At 32.1% G+C, this 21,869-nt stretch overlaps 2 protein-coding genes and 1 long non-coding RNA gene across 10 annotated transcripts in view; 1 reads left to right on the top strand and 2 right to left on the bottom strand.

Annotated features, from left to right (window-relative positions):
* The window catches only part of HisT (Histamine transporter), a 47,635-nt gene extending 32,811 nt beyond the window's left edge, over positions 1 to 14,824 (bottom strand). Inside the window, exon 1 of the mRNA XM_014244087.3 lies at positions 14,698 to 14,824. The gene's annotated coding sequence lies outside the window, so the exon portion shown is untranslated. The remainder of the gene's footprint in view (positions 1 to 14,697) is intronic.
* LOC138855670 (uncharacterized) overlaps positions 1 to 21,869 on the top strand; it is a 45,849-nt gene that overhangs the window by 1,125 nt on the left and 22,855 nt on the right. For 3 of the 8 annotated variants that reach the window (XM_070108828.1, XM_070108826.1, XM_070108827.1), the window contains exon 2: positions 10,977 to 11,471. In XM_070108828.1, the coding sequence (XP_069964929.1) occupies positions 11,158 to 11,471 (314 nt within the window). In that variant the 5' untranslated portion in view covers positions 10,977 to 11,157. Of the gene's footprint in view, positions 1 to 10,388; positions 11,472 to 21,869 lie in introns of those variants that run through there. The other 5 variants (XM_070108831.1, XM_070108830.1, XM_070108832.1 and 2 more) reach the window with 4 other exon arrangements.
* LOC118681765 (uncharacterized) lies at positions 18,998 to 20,166 on the bottom strand. The gene is made up of 3 exons (XR_004977515.2): positions 19,807 to 20,166; positions 19,563 to 19,751; positions 18,998 to 19,277 (listed from the first exon to the last, which is right to left on the bottom strand). It is a non-coding gene; the product is annotated as an uncharacterized lncRNA (long non-coding RNA).

Here is a 21,869-nt window from a genome sequence, read left to right as displayed (position 1 = left end):
TCATGAAATTTTTCAGAAAAGTTACAATTTCTTCGTTTCCTGCAACCAACTTTACTTCTGAACTCGCTGTCGAAATCGAATTTTTCAACGCTCAAATACATACTTTTGATTCACTTTGCTTCAGACATGCTTTGACAGATAAGTTCGATGTATGCTTTTGTATGAATTCGTTAAAATCGATGTGAAACAAAGCGAAGCAAAATGTTGGGCAACCCTTTACCCTTTTACGCTTTGCCAACCAACAATCGCCATTTGTATTTGAGAAAAGCACTTAAAGCCAAGTATTTATTCTGACATACCCTTTGCTTTCTTCGCTTATTGGTTAAAGTATGAATTGTCAAGTGAAGCGAGCAAAGTTGTACATACTTAAGTATGTGAATTGGCCATTACGCCCACGCGATTGATGTAATTTGAATAAAATATCATATGGTATACAATGTTCTCTTTTCTCTCATTCTCTCTGTCATAAAATACTGATCGGCAGGAAAACCTTAGAGCCTTGAATTTGATAGTTAATTTAAGATGTAAATCCACTAGTTCAAATGTACTAATGCTACCAGGGGGAATAGCGGGATATTATAAAAACAAACAAGTTTAATTTAAATTATGTTTGCACAAACATGAATGTACGTATACATATTATGATATAGTATATATGTATGTAAGTACCTATATATAAAAAGAAAGTTTGTTTTGGTGGACGCCAATGGTTCTTACTTTTTGTCCGTATGTACATATGTATATGTTATTGGGATGGCTTGTCTCATAGGAATTTCAGTAAAATTAAAATTAAATAAAAATTTAATTATAACTGCAATATGTGTGTATGTATGAAAGTAAAAGTTACGTACTATGTTAACAAAAAAAATTAAAACACAAATAGAGACCAATTCTAATAGAATAGATCCTGATAGTAGAGAAAGTAGATTTGAGATGACCGCAGAACATTATTATAAGAAATGTTACGTATAGACGAATAGTAATTACGTATTACCGCCACCCATATTATTTACAGTAGTATCTGCATAACCATTTTATTTAAGCAATGGTGGCGTTGATTCCTATGTGCAAGACGAAATTGTAAACTTGACTGTTGGTAATAATATAATATTATATATGGTACATACTTAGTTCTATAACGATATATTGCTCAATATAAAAGTATTGACTTCAAAGTGAAACTAGCAAATGGGAATCGATCTATTCATCATAAGGTAACTAAGATAAGATATTCACTGATTGAATGCATTCATTGTCCAATTTTTGATCGCTCAAATTTTCCGGAAACTGTGACTCTCTGTGTCAAATTTGAATTTCATAGCCATATTTTGTATGTTCCTTATTGTAGCAGTTTAAGTGAACCCTACCCCTCTCCTTTAAGATAGAGAGCTTCCTAATAATGATCCTTTTTCTTGTTTTTTACACGAGTTATTGGATGCACAGACAGACTGACGGAAGAGCAGACATAAGTACACCGCGAATTCATTTAGTCTCGTCGTTCTGATAATTTTTAATGATTATATCATAATATCTGTCTCTGTTAAATGTGACAAAAAACTGTTAGATGTACATTACTAATATATTCTTGTACAACATGTTACTATGACCGTGTGCTAATCGGTAGAAAATTGAGCTAGGTAATAGGATTTTAAAATATCCGCCGCATGCATACAAAATACAGAAAAAACTGAACGAAGCTATAAAATATAATGTTATTAATTCGTAAATATTCATTGATATATATCTAAGGGTATACCGATTTAGTTTCGATTCGCAGATGGAAATTTGGTCCATCAGGTTTTTTTGCGTTGACTCGAGTGACAACCATATATCGAGCTTCTTTTTGTATCCAGCCTTATTTAAATGGTTGCAAACGGTTTTGTGTGCAATGTTTAGCTCTTGGACAATCTTAACAGTGGACTCAACAATTTCCATTATTTTATCCATATTTTCGACAAATGGAATCTACGAAATCAAAATAGCGCTTTAAATATAAGGATAGTTCAAATATTTGAAAAACGTTCTACAAATCTCATTAATTTATACAATTAACAGTAAGATGTCATGTATTCAAAGAAAACAACATTTAACAAACTTAACATTAATAAAAACAAGAAAAGCGTTAACTTCGGTTGCAAAGAAGCTATAATACCTTTCACAAAAATGAAGGTTCCATACAAGAACTTTGCCTTAGGCAATAATCCATGCCAAATTTTGTGAAGATACCTCGTCAAATGAAAGAGTTTTTCATACAAGCACTTGATTTCGATCGTTCGGTTTGTATGGCAGCTATATGCTATAGTGATCCGATCTGAACACTTTCTCCGGAAATTAAATTGTTGCCTTAGAAAATAACTCATGCAAAATTCCGTGAAGATATCTCGTTAATAAAAAAAGTTTCTCATCGGCCGTTCCGACAAATGAGCAGCTTCTTAGTGAGAAAAGGACAGGTGCAAAATTTCAGATCGATAGCTTAAAAACTGAGGGACTACAGACAGACGGACAGACAGACGGACATGTCTAAATCAACTCACCTCATCATGCTTATCATTTATAGGGTCTCTAACGATTCCTTCTGGGTGTTAAAAACTTCGTGGTAAACTTAATATACCCTGTTCAGGGTGAAAAAGTAATATTTGAACTAAATCCTTTGCGGTTAAAAGAAATAGATATGAAAGCAGCTTAATATTTTATGTAAATAACAGAATTCAAATTTCCTAAAATATCGTATACATACACATATTCATTTGAAACCGAGCGCTATTGCAACCATGAAAAGAATTGCAAAATTAGAAATAATGCTGAATTGCGCAGAAGCGAAGTCTGCCACCCCAGCACGAGCTGCACGGTCCGTTCATCTTTCCTCGTCGTCCCCTCGCCCACAAAAAACCGGTTTGGGCGACAAAAGAGTCCGTGTGAGAACTGGGAAAAAGTCTGGGAGATGTTTCAAAAAGACGCGGTGTTTCGATTAGTGTTATTTCAAAAATTCGAAAACAAGCAAATTTGCCGAAAATACCATTTAAAATGAGAGACCACAGAAGCTATCTTCACGCGCAAAGAGATCCTTAAAACGATTATTGTTGTCGAAAGCCATAGAAAATGCGATAGAATAAATATAAAGTTATTTTAGAGACACTAAATATTAATGTCTGTAACGAATCTGTTCGCAGAAACCAATACACGAATGTTGGTATAACTTCACGCAACATTCAACAAACGTTAAAATTTAGTAGTGGCTCCCTTATGCTATGGGGTTATTTTCAGTGCAATAAGCTAGGAATTTTCGTAAAATTAATGGAATTATAAAAGTCCAGGATTACATTTATATATATTCTAAAAGACTTACCCACCGAGTCTAGAAAAATTGGCTGGGAACCAGGGGACACTCTATTCATACATGGCAATGACCCGAAACACAACGCAAAAATACATTGAAAGGGTTCCAGGTCAGGGAAATCACATGTACCGTAGTTACAACGCAGAAATCAGTTATTCTCTTTTGTTTTCATTTCACCAACGTTGCCATTGTTCTATTTATATACACGATTTTTCACACATGTAGTTTTTTAGTTATAATTTTTCATAATGTAAAAGCTCAAAACTAAAATCCAACTATTAAAAATAGAGTACTTATTTATAAATAAGTGTAATCGACTGTGATTTTAAGAATATTTCAAATATATTCAAGTTCATTTTTTTATTACTACAAAATATCGAGATTGACAACGATGCTTTCTCACTCTCAGTTCACTCGTTTCTACGAGAAAAATCCAATTTTCGCGCATATCCTACCGTACGGTCTGTTGAAGCGGACGGTACAAGCGATGGTGACTGATCATTTACTTTGCTTTCTCATAAGATAGGTCGTATCAGCTGATTCGGGACACGGTTTTGCGTCGGGGACTGTTTGTGCCTTGATGATGGCTGATTCACATACAACTTCTGCTTGGCTTTGCTTCAGAGATTTTTGATTGAAAAGTTCGAAGTACATATCCTTTTGAACGAGTTCGTTCACACCAAGGGAACGCAAGACATACGTCAAACTTGTAGTTGTATGTGAATCAGCCATTCGAGTTTCATTCGTATTGCCATTAGCAAAGTACAGTATTTTATTTAGATTCTATTACTTTTGCAAATGCATTTAATAAATTGAATAGCAAGACAAAAACTTAAAGTCGCAATTGTTTTTGTTTCCATTTTAGCAAAACGTAAAATTTTTTACACCATAGTAAATTTTTTATCCCCAACTCTTACAGAAAAAAAAGCCGATTGGCATCCTCCTAATACAAAAGCGTTAAAGCGGCTAATACTATGCACAACAAGTAAGGAAGGGATAAATTCGAGTTAACCGAACATTTTATGCTCTTACAACTCTTGGTAAAACTTTATATTAAAACATGTTGCGAAAGAATTTAATATTCATTATTCCACGAAATCGTTAATGGATAACAATAAAATTTGGTATCTTATTAACTTATTATTGTGGCAATACCACATACCATTAACATGCCACATACTAATAATATGCTCCCTGAGTTTCATTTAAACAAACTGTTGTCAGGAAAGAATTTGCTTGACCGCTATTTTCGATAAAAAGTTCGATGTATGAACTGGGGTCGACATAATCAGTATCTGGGGGCGTGAACAGTTGTAATTCGATTTTACCAATTTTTGATCATAAAGTGACCTACTTTAATAGCACTATTCGGGCAAAGTTTTATCCCTATACATTCATTGGTGCTTGATTTGCATACTGAAAAGTGATAGAATCTGATGGAATTTAAAATTGGGTTCTGTGGGAAGTAGCGTGGTTGTAGTCCGATTTCGCTCATTTTTGCACTATAGCAGGGAAATGTCAGCATAACATAATTACACACAAAATTTGGTTGATATCGATCGAGTCAGTTCTGAGATATAAGTTTTCACCTAAATGTGGGCGGTGCCACGCCCCACGGACGGACGGACAGTCAGTCACCCAGATTTCAACTCCTCTTCCTGATATATGTATATATTTAACTCCATATCTATCTTGATTAGTTTTAGGTGATACAAACTACCGTTAGGTGTACAAAACTATTGTATTATACTCTGTAGCAACATGTTGCAAGAGTATAAAAATGTCATACATGATCTGCTGGCGTCTGATTACACTATATATAGGTATACTATGTATATACACTAGGTAGAAAAAGTCTCCGCTCACTGGGTACAAAATCTTTTAAACTAAAATAAAAGTTTGACCAATTAAGAAATTTTTTTTGTGTTATTAAATCATATCTTTTCGCTTAAAAGAATTTACTTATTTTTCAAATTATGATTTGAATCATTTTAAAAACAATTAACTTAAACATAAAAAGTCTCCGCTTATCAACCAGAACACAATAATATCAAGTAATTATAAAAAGTTTAATAGCTGGTGGGGTATCCTCGAAATTTAGCGCTTCTGCTAGACGTTTAGGCATGGAATGTAGTAATTTTCTCGTATCTTGAGCTGACATTTTATTCCATTCGTCCAATATAACGGTCTTGAGCATTTCTTTGCTGGTAATCGTATGTGTGCGAATTCTGCGCTCCAATAGAGCCTATAAATGGCGAATGTAGCTGTTTTGTAGCATTGTAAAGAAGCCAAAGGCGAACAAATTCCGCTGTATGCTTAGGGTCATTGTCCTGTTGGAAACAAAACACGTTTCGCAATCCTAATTTGCCAGCACTTTGCTTCATTTGTCGTTTTAAAATATTTAGATAAACAAATTTATTCATTATATTTTCGATAAACTCAATGCCACCAACTCCACTTGCTGCCATACACCCCCTCAATTGAACTCCACCCCCACCATGCTTTACGGTTGAAGTAAGATTTCGCGCTTCAAAGGCGGTACCAGTTTTTCGCCACACCATATGTCTTCCTTTTTTTTCAAATATACTATATTTGGTCTTATCCGACCATAAAACTGATTCCCAGAGAGATATAGGCTTGAATGAATGGCTTTTTGCGTGCCACTCGTCCATGATATCCAACCCTTTTTAATATTTTTTTTGCTGTGTCGCTGCATATTGTTTTTTTAAATCGTATTTTTACATCCTCTGCTATTTGGGAAGCGGTTAGACGCGGACGTCCAGATCGAGGCTTTGAAATAAAAATTGCCGTTTTTTTGAAAGTCTGGATGACGTATCGCACTGATGACTCCGTTCTGTTGACAACTCGTCCAACTCACGAAAGCTTTTACCGTCCTCCCTTAATTTTAATATTATTTTCCGCTAATCAACACTTATTTCTTTGTCTTTTGCACTCATTTCGATTAAAGCTTAATAATTCGAAAAATTTACTCACAAATTGCCGATTTTTCCTTCGATTATCTAAATCTGTATTATTGACAACAACGCACAAAAAATTATCAGATCTTAAACGCGTAGAAACTACAATAAACTAATGTAATAAGCAGTGAGCGGATACTTTTTCTGCTTATTCTCTATTAGTAGAATTCAAAAAATGCCGGTATATTTGCAAACGCACATAGGAATTCCATGAAATTTGGCGACTGTAATGCTATTAGCATGCGCATCTGATATTCTGAAAAGAACTTCAAAAACGCATATATTTATACTCTAGTAACGTGTTGCTACAGAGTATAATAGTTTTGTTCACCTAACGGTTGTTTGTATCACCTATAACTCATCGTGTTAGATATAGGGTTATATATAATCAGGATTTCAAGACAAGCCCACTCGCCATATAACGGTTTTGTTAAAAACTACTAAAAGTGCGATAAATTAATAACTAACTACGTCAAGGACATTAAATTTTACGCCCGAGATGGTACAAGAGGGCCGGCGCCAAAATTGGACAATGGCGGGGCCCCGCTTCCTTTAGGTAAAATCACATAGCTCCGGACCTATTATACCAATTATAACCAAATACGGTAGGTAACATTATCTAGATATCCTTATGCCACAATACGAAAATGGGCGAAATCGGGCTTCTACCAGGCTTGCTTCCCATATAACGCAATTTTAAATTCCTTCTGATTCTTTAACTTTCCAGTATACTAATCAAGAACTAATCAATGTATCGGATAAAATTTTGTACGAATAGTGCCTTTGAGAAGCACCACCTTATGATCAGAAATTTTCTAAATTGGACTAAACCTATTCAAGTACCCAGATACCGAATATGAGAACCACAGTTCCTATTGCGAACTTTTTATCGAAAACATCGGTCAACCTGTGAGATATATTATAGAAATTAGAAATTCGGGGAGAATCCTTTTCTACTAAGAATAATTCAATTCAATAATTATCTAGCCCCCATATAACTATGTTAATAGAAAGATTTTCGAACTTCTGGCTGACTTTATATCTCATACATTGGCGAATAAGTAAGATATCTTAGTAAAATTGACTAAACGTATAATATTGGATATACTATAGTTTAGTACCGAAAATATGTGAATTTGTTCCACAACTTCCCCAAACTCCCATATACTAGTGTAATGAACAGAAAATTTGAACTGAATTACCTATTTAAATTCTATTTTTACTTCACTTAAAGTGTTGGGTGAACGTAGACTTTATTGGCTATGTGTATAAATGATCAGGATGAAGAGACGAGTTGAAATCCGGGTGACTGTCTGTCCGTCTGTGCAAGCTGTAACTTGAGTAAAAATTGAGATATCTTTATGAAACTTGGTACACATGTTTCTTGGTATCGTAAGACGGTTGGTATTGCAGATGGGCGTAATCGGACCACTGCCACGCCCACAAAACGCCATTAAGCAAAAACAAATAAATTGCCATAACTAAGCTCCACAACAAGATACAAGACTCTTATTTGGTATACAGGATCACATTAAGGATGGGCATCTGCAGTTTAATTTTTTTTTTTAAGGGGGCGTAGTCCCGCCCTCTAATAAGTTTAATGTGCATATCTCCTATACCACTGAAGCTATAATAACAAAATTTACTGAGAAAAAGCTTAGCATCTCTATTGACAGTGTAAAAATGGGTGAAATCGGGTGACAACTCCGCCCACTCCCCATATAACGGTACTGTTAAAAACTACTAAAAGCGCGATAAATCAAGCATTAAACACGCCAGACACATTAAATTTTATCTCTGGGATGGTATGAGATGACTTTATAGGAACCGCGTTCAAAATTAGACATTGGGCGTGGCATAGCCCACTTTTAGGTGAAAACCCATATCTTGAGATCTGCTTAACCGATTTCAACCAAATTCGGTGCATAACGTTCTTTTCATATTTCTATGTTATATTGCGAAAAGGGCTAAATCGGACTACAACCACGCCTATTTCCCATATAACACCATTTTCAATTCCATCTGTGAATAATAAACGTATTATGTATGTATGCCACCTTGTGACCAAAACTTGTCTAAATCGAACCAAAACTGTTCAAGCCCCTAAGTACTAAATATGTGGACCCCAGTGCCTATAGTTGACCTTCTACCGAAAATATCAGCCAATCCACAAAGAAATCTCAAACGAGTATACCATTTGACTTTGCGAGAGTATAAAATGTTCGGTTACATCCGACTTGTTTTGTATTATATTTCTTGCCTGATTCAGAATATAGACAAAAATTAAGCGGAGCAACGACATTTGGCTTAAAAAACGAGATTGTGTATGAATGTTTTGTTTAGCGTATCTGATTTTGTATTGTACCTAAATTGTGTAAAAGCGGTTCATGCATCTTTTTAGCCAGATATCGAATTTAACATTTTTTGAACTGTTGATCAATTTTATACTGAATTTATGCATAGTTTATCTTAAAATATTTCGTGATCCTGCATTTTATACAATTTGTGACAGTATTTTCTATCCGAGTCTCTCCAAAATAATATTTGAGTCAGTATTAAGAAACCAAGCTATGAATCTTTGAAAAACAAGAAAAAAACACACAAAAATAAATCCACAATCGCTGTAAAATGTGTTATGTTAATTTTCGTGCAATGAGGTTCTGTGCCAGCTGTCATATAATCCTTACAAGCCATAGGGGTTTGCAATGTTTTTGTGTGGACATTTGTTATGTTCGAGCTGATATAGCGCATGTTTGAACTGTTGAACCGTTTAAAAAATTTTATTCAAAATTGCAGTATCGCAACCAAACATATACATGCATGCATTCATTGACGTTTTATCTGTCCTGGCACATGCGACTGAAATTATGTACATATGTATACATGCACATTCTGATGCTCAAAATTTTCTGTAGAAATGAAAACAGCTCTGTCAAACCATCAAAATGACAGTTCGTTGCTAGCAATGAATGTCAAACATTAGCAATGAGCACTCTCCATTGGCAATATTGCTAGCAATACAGATTTTTAGAAATCATATATCGCGTGTCGAATCACTGGTTAATTTCCCAACAGCGCTACCAGAGATCTATGTTAAAGTTTCTATGAGTTTCTTAAGGCCCAATTGACAATTCTAACGGAAACTCTTTTATACGTACGCAAAGGCTTTATGAATTGCTCGGTGTGTAAGTATTAGTTTCTGTTCTGTTGAATTTGAATAAAGGAAAAATATTGGTTTTTCTCCATTTTATTGAAACTAAAATACAAAATATAAAGAAACACCCGATATTTATACAAATTAGTACAGGTTTTTATTTATATTGCATTACTAATGATCCCGATATCGAAACGAGCTGTCTACTACAAATTAACACAGGCCCATATATTACATATAAAGGTTTCCATAATTCTAGATTTTAAGCCGAATAGGGGTTATTTTAGTAAAACTCCGAGGAAATATGTTCTCCAGCATACTTTAGTTTAGAGCCAAAAGTAAATATAATCTTCTAAAACCCTCCCAAGTCCAATATATTGATTTTCGGCTTTCCAACTGACTATATTGATCAATATGTCTGATATTTTATTGAAATTATGTATGTAATGTCGTTTAGTGGTGAACTAAAATGAAATCGGTCTAAACTCCATATCGCTAATATATTTAGTTAAGCCTCTGGTTGAATTTTTACTCATACACCCAATATATTATATTTCGTCTCATTGGTTGAGTTTATATAGCGTAAAGCAATCGCGAGAGTATAAAATCGTTGGTTACACTTGAACTTAGACCTTCCTTCTCTGTTATATAATTTTAAGGTAAAATATTAGTTTGCGTGCATATATTTTTGATATTACCGAGAACGCGCTGTATGTTTGTAACCATATTTTCTTATGTTATTTATTATTGAATCAATTAATAAATGTAACTGTTTTAAAAAATTGTTATAGTAGTTTTTATGACCCGTAGTAAGTCATTACATTAAGAATTTATAAGACAGATATCATCTTCTCTTTTACTAACGTACTTTTCACCAAGTTTTCCCTTATCACGGAGAGAGGTAGAAGTTAAATACAAATAATAAGTATATAAAAGTATACTGAATACAACAAAAGCAAGTAAACGAAACAAGTAAGAGACAAATTCAGTGAATAATGAAAAAAAACACAAGAAATGAAACCAGATAATTTGTATAGATTCAATTGAATATGTGTACTATATATACATATTTATTAGTATGAGAGCGTGAGATAATTATGTGAAGGTATTTAATTGAGACGAGGCTTGCACAAACCAAAGGTGTCTTGGCATAGTGGCACAACTAATTACATGGGTCACTCGCATCTGAAATTTCCGTATAATGAAATTATGCGAAAAAGTGAAGACTTCAATTCCAATAAATTTTACTATTACCTGTGACTTAGGAAAGTGAAACGATATTTATAGCATCCAATCAAGTATTAAACTATTCACAATTAGTGAGACAAAGTTCAAAGTGAATATATGTACGTATCATTTGGATATGTACAGAATTGTAGGTACATAAAATTTTTTTCATAAAGTAAAAATAAGGAATGTCTGCATTAGCGAGATTCATAGTTGGTGTCACATCTTCAATCGCTCCAAGTGACGAAACCCCTTCCATTTCATCACAGCGGGAATTTAGTTTCAGCAGCATCACTGTCAACACTTCCAATTGTAATCCTACTGGTGCAGATACAGCTTGTAACACAGAGCTCAGTGATCAAATCGGCCACAAAGGTTCAAAACTGAATATCGATACGGAAGGAAGAAAAAGCTCATGCAGCCCAGCTTTACTTGACTTCAGCTTCGATAGCGGCATAGGTATGGGCGCTAGCAGCTTTACTGATAATGTTTCGGTAGTGGACGGAAAATTAACCTCTAAAACAGAAAATAATAAAACTCTTCAGAGTGCCAATGACATTCCTAGTACAGATATTGAAAGCGTCCATGGCAATGATGCTGTTGACTTTCACGGTAAACTTGCCAGTTTCATTAGCATCGGCACTGGCATCAGCAACAACTCTAAAGAACAAATGTGTTGGAAATTGAGGTACGAACGGCTGCAACAATGCCGTCTCATCCTATTCGCGTTGAATCGGCAGCAATCCCAATACCGACAGTTGCGCGAACGTCTCAGGTGAGTTACAGTTGATTCTTAATTGTATTTAAAGATCTGTATATTTTAGTATAGTATTTTTCAAGTATACAACTATTAAAATTTCCTCACTTTAAAAACTATGTACATAATCCTACTGTGTTTAGAATAACTCAATCTACATAACTCAATATGTTGTTGTTATAGTAGTATAGTATTTATTTATGTACCTGTACCTACAAGTATATATGTATATGTCAAACATGTTACATGAGCTTGCAAATACTTCTTTCGCTAATATGGTATGCTTTAAAATGTCTTTTTATGGTTTTGCTTATTGATTTTTTGTCTAGCTATACAATAGTAACATGTGATGGATTTTTGTTTGGCATTATTCCATTCCATCATTTTAAAATATGTATTCACACGAGTAAGTTATTTCGAGACCACTTTTTATCTCTTTTGTGTTTGACTAGCCTATATGCTCATTTTTTTCTTGAAGACTTAGAATTTCCTTTAACAGTGTAGGTTACTGTATTAGAAGATGATGAAAATGCTCAAAAGAAGTCTTTAATAATGCCCATATTTCATAAGAACGATAACGAATACAGAGCGGGTGACATCGGTAACTTTTGAAGTTCGGGACTGTTGATTATCAAAATCAAACCAATTAACCCCTTTAAAAGTAGTGGATTACTACTATAATAAATTAAACATAATATAATAATATGTATCTAAGAGTATATATATTCAGTTTTTATTATTACGAAAAATTAATTACTCAACTTCTCACTATTTAAAATATTTTTTGGGGCCTTAACTGACCTTAGGTTATATTCCGGTCGAAATCTTGTTACGGTTGAGATAAACGTTTATTAAATAAGCAAGCGACTGTCAAATTCAAATCCCGCGACTACCTTTTCAGTTTACACCTTTTTGTAGAAGGCCCATTATGGAATAGTACATTCTACTTATTAAAAGTATGTATGTAGGCTTTGTTTTACCTTTACTTTTCCCACCATTCAATGTAAATGTATTTCGAATAGTAAAAGTTTAAAGGGTTGAAAAGTCAGATCGACAATTTAAAACAGTTCGGTTTTTGCAGTTTAACGAAAATGTAAACTATTTATTGCGTTGAAAATATATGTTGTATAATCTATACATTAAGCTTATTTATTAGAAGAGTGTCATAATTGGAAAAATATAAAACGGAATAAAAGCGTACCAATAGATTATGATTTAAATTCATTCTTGTAAAGAAGAAAAGAAGTTCTTCGTTACGTATAATATAAAACATGTCGTTTTAATTGTTAACAAATTTATTACAACTTCTCAATAAAAAACAATTAAAATATATGGAAAAAAAATTTACTCGTCACTAAAGGCAACTCAGTATTATTAAATCTTTAACTTCATAGTTATAATTAAGAGCTTTCTGAATACAGGTAATCTTATTTGAAATAAAAGCTTTCGTTATCTTATCCAGTCCATTTGACTTTTTGAACAGCTTTTTACTCTTATCTACAGAATGTGTTGAACGTCGTTTATATTCTCTTTACGAGTATCTATTTTCAACCATTGGTTAACAAAATAACTGCTTATCAATATATACATAAATATGTATATATGAACATGTAGAAATGCAATCGGCATCTAAGGCATTCACATTAATGAAGTTGTGTTCGAGTTTATGTGACGTTCTATGCATAATTTATTAATATTGTTCAAAACACCGAATAAAGATAATCCAAATAAGAATAAGAAATTGATAAACATGAAAGTTTAAAGAAAAGCTTTTAAATTCAATGCTTAGTGAATGAAGGAGAGACGACTTGCTGAACTAGTTGAGAATCACGATACGTACGGTGAAGAACTCCTCCATATATTTTTGGAATTATTTTAAACTTACGTTAATAACAAATTCGCGGTAAGAAAGTTTTTTTTCGATGTCAATTAGTCTATTTAAAGTCAGAGGGCATTTCAAAAGTTGTATTAACGTAATAAGCCAATATTATTTCGAAAGACTATACATACTATATCCATACATATGTATGTATGCACTTATTCATATACACACATATATATGTACATACATACATGTATATACATTTAATAGATGTGTTCATGCGTAGAGGAGGGGAAGTGATAAGTGTGTGTGTGTGCTCAAATGTATTTTCAACGGTAAAATCAGCACGTTTAGTTTATTTTTCAACATGAGTAGTTATATAATAAAGAATTTTAACTAAAAATATAATACTACTCTATCCATCAATTAACAACGCATTTGCATGTTTAGTAACCGTTTAGAAAGTGAATTCAAACATACTTGAGTATGTACATATATTACCCTATCGTGTGAGAATAATTTGCTGATGATATACATACAAACATATATATATGTATATATTCACATGCATATCTACATAATTACCTAATAAGTAATGCAAACGAAGGTCGAAACTGTTTCAAATGGTTTATTATCTAAATTATGCAATTACGCTAATAATTCATTTTCCTATAACTCCTTGCTGTAATCAGTCAAATAAACATAAAACGTTCAACTTATAACATGAACATTTGAAACTACGTGGGAAATATCTCGAGATGTCTACAAAATCATCGGTCGTATAGCTGGGTTGCGTTTTGTAAACTTTAGAACGGATTCATATGTGGTTTATAATCATCATCATTGTCAAATTTTCCATTTTTGGGATTATCCCTTAATAAGTTGTTGATTATATGAATATTAAATTCAGTAGATTTTAGCCTTACTGTTACATATACATACATATATAAGATAAAAGGGATAACTATCCGAATATATTTTCACGTCTTATAAGACGGTGATTTTTAATGTTGTTTCCAAGTTAGCTGAGGTAACTTTAACTTTTTTGTAATTTTTACATATGTACATACATATATAAACATATGTATGGTATGTGTATATATGACCCTACATATGGTTATATTGTGATGTAGATGGTCATAGTATTATTGCCACATTGAAAAAATACTTTTGAAATGTACTGGGATATACATATTTGAAAAATTATCCTTTAATTCTATTATTACCAAATTTTAACGTTTTTGTATTTGTTCTACTGAATCTTCAAGCTTAATCCGAAATTAATTCACTGAACTACAATATTTTATTTTATGTAGGTCTTGTAAAAATGTGTCATCTATTTGATGCAACTGGGGTATAGATTGTGCATAGGTATTGGTAAAAGTGTCTATAAACCTTTAAATACTTATAATCAACACTTACATATTAGTATTCACACAGTGTTATTTTTTGGTACCACTATACAATAGTTTATTTATTTTTACAGCGCTGTGATTTAGTTAACATATTTCACGTACTCACTTTCAACTTGCAATAAATATAAGTACATAAGTATATTACTATACAAATATATCTATCACTTAAAAGAAGCAAATGAGATACGTCGATAAACTGGAGCAGTTTTGTTTAGACAGTTTATTAAATGTGTATTTCTATAGTATCATTTGAGTAACAAGATTGAGCAAATAAGTATTTACGATTATTTACTCTGAGCGGATAGCAGCAGAGCAAGCACATGGGTAATTCGTCAAACGATACACGGAGTAAATAAAAAGCAAAAAACAAAAAACAACAATAAACAATTCAAACAGTTTAGAGTTATTTTATTTTATTTATTTATTTATTTACTCAAATGTAAAAAAATATTGAAATCGATAAATTTAGGGTAAACCCCTGATTAAATTTTTTACCACTGTCTAATTTCTGATCTACTAAACTATGGCTGCGCGACACACGTGTTGTTCCGTTGAAGTTGCGTAATAAAAAACGTAAAGCGTTCCTGTTTGAAGTAAGGTCATAGATAAAGCTCAAACAATTCAAAGAAAAAAAAACTAGTTCCAATCGAATTCCGTACATATGTATGTATTTTATTGAAAAGCTCCTTAAAAATCTCCATTAATCAGAGGCAAAAATAGTCTTTAGTTGTTATGCATTAAAATGGTTAATGAGTTCACCTTTTTTAACTATTTATTAATAACATTTAACATACTATTATAATTTGGTTAGAAGTTTCAAAATAGATATATATTACAATTCAATTTTCAAAACACTCATAAACCAGAAATTTTAAAAAATCTATATATTACGTTTTAAACGAGTCATTGAAAAGTGGTACACAATCGACCACATAGCTGTCTTCGATTAGTCATTTCTCAGATTTCTTGTCAAAAAATTGAGATGTGAAAGCAATAACAAAGTTATCGAGTTGAATTGAAACAGGAGAGTATGCGGATATCTCATTAAAGTGGTATAACGTCAATCTCCACTTTTTAATATATAAGACTTAAAATCAATTATAATAATTTATAGAAAGTCACGCGAAAAAAGAATTTATCTACTAAGAAAGAATCCTAACACTATTGCGCATGTGTCAGAAGACATGTTAGCGCAGGGTTGCACCACAAGTGCTGCCCGTTTGTTTGAGTATCTAATATAGTTTGTTCGATTCGCTGGAGATTAACGTTTGGCGAATCGAAGACAGCTATTATCTGTATATACATATGTAAATGTGAAAGTATGTATGGTATGTTTATAGTATGTAACTTCTCTTGTCAACCCCTTTCTGTGTGTTTACATACGCATCCGAATAGTTTATCAAATGCAAGTCGCGGAAATTTCACCACACAACAAATGCAACAACCTGTTAGCAGGCATCAGCGCAGTTATCGGAGTCATTGGCGGAGTTTATTTACTAACGTCGGGCGCCAAGACGATAATTGAGTAAGTATAGATATGTACATGTATCTGTATATAACAAAATACATTTTTAACTGCTCCAGTAAGCTTCTTATCATCACTATTGTTCGATTAGAAATTTGAGTTATTTCTATTCAAAAAAATTCTTTCTATTTTGAAATGTTTTTGTCTTTTAACTTGAAAATTCTGTGAAGAATGCCATTCATTATCCATTACTTATGCGTTATTGTCCTATATTGAGCTTTTAAGCTATTGCATAGTTTCTATCGCGGACTTTGAGCGCGGGGACTGAATCAAGAAATTGCGTAACGGAAATGAACATAACACGATCACAAAGTATGCGCGAAATGTTTTCATACTTTTAGGCGTATTTTCGCATATCTCAAGCGGATCAATTCAATTGAAGAGACAGCAGGGTGATTCAAAAATAATAATATTTAAGATATAATTGTTTTAATGCAGATAAAACTATGGAATTTAATAAAAATTTAATTAATAAAAATAAATTATTCAATGTTCGGAGTCATAATATTAGTAACATTATTATTAAGCTATTGCATAGCTTTTATTGTGGGTTTGAGCGCGGCGACCGAATCAAGAAATTCCGTATCGAAAATAAACCTAACATGCGTAAAGTTTGCATATCTGTCTACATGCAACATATGTACATATACATACATATGTATATAATAATAAATATGTACATTAATTGATTCATGCGAAATTTTTATGCATGAGCATGCATATATATCGACGCAGATTTTGCGAGCCATAGAAAATATTTTAGAATTGTAAAATACTTTAGATCGACAAGAACTATGTTGCCATTTTTGTCACTTTTTTCTGTGTTTGCGGGTTTGCCACTTTTCCCTTCCAGAAGGAACATCTAAAAGTTTTTCAATGTATGATTTTTAGCTTTTATCATCGCCGCGAAAAGACGCTTCTAGGCACATGCATGTTCGGAGAGTACGCGTAAAATTTTTATATAAAGTGTTTTAAATATGAATAAACAAAGTGCATTTATTAATGAAGAAACTGATGAAAAAGTAGTGAAAGAAAATGAGTAAGTACTCTATATATTATACATACATACATTTTATTGATATCACAAATGCAGGCGAAATTCGATGATCAAACTCTTAATAGCGTTCTTTTTGTTCAAATTTTTTGAATGAATAACCGTAAAGTGGGGCTATTTGGCACAATTTTATGCAAGAATCTTATCTCGAATGTTTCCTATTTAAGTAGCAAATCCTTTTTAATTTTTAAGCAATTGCATAGTTAATGAAGAAATTCCGTAACGGAAATCCACCTAAGACGATCACAAAGTATGCGCAAAACGTTTGCACACTTTTAGGCGTATTTTCGCATATCTCAAGGGGAACAAATAAATTGAAGAGCAGGGTGATTCAAAAATAATATACAATTACAACTTTTTAATGGCAAATAAAAATATGAAATTTAATAAAAATTTAATTAATAACAAATAAATTATTCAATATTCGGAATCATAATATTAGTGACATTATTATTATTTTGGTAAATAGCTACCCTACCTTTTAGATCAGTATCTCGTTGAATTTAAGTATTTCAATCGGATTATCAATGGTAATAAATTTCAACTTATCTTGGCTGGCGATTTCAACATCAACTTCGTTGATAAATAATCAGACCGGTTGACAACGTTATATAGAAAACATTTATTAATTGAGAGCTAATACATTTATTCATTTGATTAAGTATTGAAAGTTCTAAAATCCAATGTTTTAATGTATTACAAAATCACAAAAAAGGGTTTAAATAGTTTCTGCATATGTTTAATGGATGCATGTATAATAATATTTAATATTAATAAATGTTGGGTACTTTAATTTAAATGCCCAAAAATTATTATTTTGTCCGATCTGGCTACAATGAAAAATGTCACAAAAAACGCTAATTTTGAGGCGCTCTCACACTAGAATAAGTTGGGCATCTCTTTATCCCTGGTTTCAATGATAAAAATTCCTGAATAACTTACATGTATTGTAAGATAATAAAAATATTTTAAACAATATTAACTTCTCATTTATTCAATAAAAAAAAAATGTGTTTACGTATCGGTAACCACGCTTAAAAAGTGTAACTTGAATTAATATCAAAGAAAAAATACTGCCTAAAAAATAAATAAATAATTATAATTGCATAAGTTGATAAAAAATGCTATGAAATAGCTTTGCCGCTTCTTTGTGTAACGAGAGTCTTCACAACCGGAGACCAGGCACCCAATTTTTGGAAATGTTCGATATGCATCGAAAAAATGCTTGCAATACTAATTGATGTCACAACAACAATAACACTCAAACTTACTATTTAAACTCTACTATTTAAATTTTCAACACACCCGTCTTTATATACTTCTAACTCCTTCTTAGTGAAGGTCTCCTTAAATGTAACATAATTTAGTGATAAGATTTTATTTTCATGTACTTATATAAATTTATGTTTGATTAACGTTGGGTATAGGTTGAATATAGATTAATTTATATGTTTCTTTAGTAAAACATGGAATCTTAACTAGTATTACAATATTTCCATTTTCAGGGACAATTACAACTTTGATTTTACTTAACTTTTCGAAGGTTATATTAAAATGTAAACTATCTTCATCCGTTATTATATCTCTACTTAGAAGATTATTTTGGCTTGTCATTAATATTTCTTTGATTCTAATAATATTAGTCTCAATGTACATTAGATTTTCTAGTAGTTTGTTATTCCAATTTTATTTTAATAAATTATCCAAATCTTTAGTATTAACTTTATTAATATTCTGAAATAATTCTTAATAATGTTGGTTTAGGTTTGCAGTAATGGTTTGAATTTCGTAATTAATTTCTCATTAATATTCTTCTGGAGGTTGATTTGCTCTATTGCATTATGTGTGTTTACTGCTAATTTTCCTTCTATTTCTTGACGATCTTCATCGTCCATTACTCCATAAATATACTTCAATCCTGTTCCGAAAAAGTTAAACAATCCTCTTTAATCTCTCTCTAATAGCAGTGATTGTAATGTAAATTACGATGAGGTGTAACATGTTGAACCTAAAAGATTTCAGGATTTGATGTTATCTTTATGTATTAATCTGTTCCTATTTTTGATTATTATTTTATTTCCTAAATCTTCTTGGACCACTTGTTTATTATACCTAGGTTTTAGCTTACTTTGATACTGGTTGTTCTTCTCAAATATTACTTCATTTTCATTAAATGTGCGAATATCTCTGTTTTTATTTCTATTAGTTAATGTAATCATTTGTATGTCTTTTAGCTTATTTGGCAAATTATCATGCTTAACTTTATTATAAAGAACTTCGAAAGGTTTTTTACCTGTTACTGAGTGTATTGTTTGATTATAGGATTGGACAGCCCTAATTATCACTTCTAAATCGTTCACTATTTCAAATTCATCCCTGATGCATCTTGATATTTCTATTATTGTAGAGTGTACTCTTTCTATTTGTCCAATAGTTGTTGAATGTTTAGGGTCGCAATATTTAATTTGTATTTTCATTCGCTCTGCAAAAGATTTGAATTACTTCTGGGAAACATTGTATTGCTTCTAATACAATACTTTATCCTGTAATTTAGTTTTATCGTCGATATGTTTAATTACTAAAAATTTGGAGAACGCATCTATTAGTGTTGAGAATTTTAAGTTTAGCGCAAAAAATATATCAATTTGAATATATCTCCCTCTTTGTTTGGAATTGGTGCCTTGCCAATTGGAATTTTTTTGGGGTGTCTGTCATATTTGTTTTTATTACAGATATCGCAATTTCTAACAAATTGTTTAAATTGTTTTTTCATTTCAGGCCAGTAATAATTCTAAAAAATTTGTTTAATATTTTCCTTATAGTTTCTATGTGCTTTCGTATGAGTTTGCCTCACAATCTTCTCTTGGTTATCCTCGTTAATTACATCAATTGCCACTGTATCTGTGTTAAAAATTTTGTTTGCTATTATGTTCCTTAAAATTTGCTTTACTTCATATAAGCCTTCCAAACTACAATGGATTCCTGTTAGCAAGTTTTTACTCAAATGATCTGTTATAATTACTTTTAAAAACTCTAAGTTTTAACGAAACGAAATAAAGCTTTTCGTTCTAAAATGATCATTATCCCTATTTAATATTATTTGTTGGGGAAATGAATTTAGGGTGTTATTGATTGTTTTAATGTGAAAAATATCTAAGCTTTCTACTGAATGTGCTGTATCTATTAAGTAGTTGTTTCTTTTTTCTAAATTATTATTGTTCAAAACTTGTCGAGAGAGGGCTTGTTGAATTAATTCATTCTTAAGTTTGCTTACGGCGTTTAATGCTTTTTCATCTAATTCGATGACAACTTTGTTCGGCTGATTTTGAGAAACCCTTCCATTTTCTCCTGCTAAATACTTTGTTAATGGCTTTGTTATGTGTGCATACATGTATACAAACTTCATATAATAACCTGTCATTCCTAAGAAACTTCTTAGTTGCCTTAGTGTCCTTGGTACAGGATAATTTTTTATTGTCTCGATTTTCTTTTCATCCATTTTAATTACATAATAAGCTATTTGGTATCCCAAAAATTCTACTCTGCGCTTGTTGTAATGTATTTATTATTTTAATTAGATGGTCATAGTGCTCGTCAGCGTTGCTAGAGTATACTATGATATCGTCTATATAGACGTGACAAAATTTTCCAACGTATTGGCGAAGGATATTATCCATAGCTCGTTGAAATAGCGAAGCAGCGTTACGCAAACCAAAAGGCATATGTGCTGCAATGATTTGCGCTATTATTTCGCTATTCTCTGTCATTTTATCACTTCTAATTTATTAAAATTTGTCACTTTACAATTTTTCAAAATGAAAATTTAAATTAAAACTTAACTTTAATATTAAAATTTTAATTACTTAACTTAAAATTACACATTTACTTTTTCTCCAGTGGTGTGTCTTGATGTCCAGATATTTTGATGTCCAGATGTCTTGATGTCAAGAGGTCCCTGCTCGGGCGCCAATTAGCTTTTATTTCACTTAACCGTTTTTTGTTGAGTTAAAAACGCACTTATTATTTTATGATGCACTTAACAGTTTTTTATTGAATTAAAAATGCACCGTTTCAGTTGAGCTCCAAATTGAGTCTGATTTTATTTTATATATATATTCTTCACTTAACTTACCGCTGTCGCCAAAGATGCTGCTGCGGATGTCTACGTGACTGTTTGATAAACAAATGCAGGTCTTCTTTTTAGCGTGTCAGCTATTTTGGTGAATACAGAATTTAATGCAGTTGCATTCCTTAACTTAACATAGAAATCTGAGAAGAATGTAATGCACCGAATTTGGTTGAAATCGGTTAAGCAGATCGCAGGATATGGGTTTTTACCTAAAAGTGGGCGGTGTCACGCCCACTGTCTAATTTTGAACGCGCTTCCTATAAAGTAATCTCATACCATCCCAGAGATAAAAAGTTATTGTCTCTGGCGTGTATAGTGCTTTATTTATCGAGCTTTCAGTAGTTTTTAACAGTACCGTTATATGGGGAGTGGGTGGGGTTTTCACCCATTTTCACACAGTCGATAGAGGCGCTAAAAACCTTTGTTCTTAGTAAATTTTGTTTTTATAGCTTTAGCGGTTTAGAAGAAAAG

Source organism: Bactrocera oleae, chromosome 4 (assembly GCF_042242935.1).
Source record: "Bactrocera oleae isolate idBacOlea1 chromosome 4, idBacOlea1, whole genome shotgun sequence".
NCBI classification, from domain to species: Eukaryota; Metazoa; Arthropoda; class Insecta; order Diptera; family Tephritidae; genus Bactrocera; species Bactrocera oleae.
Note: the sequence above shows the minus strand (reverse complement) of the source record. Positions and strands in the feature narration are given on the sequence as shown.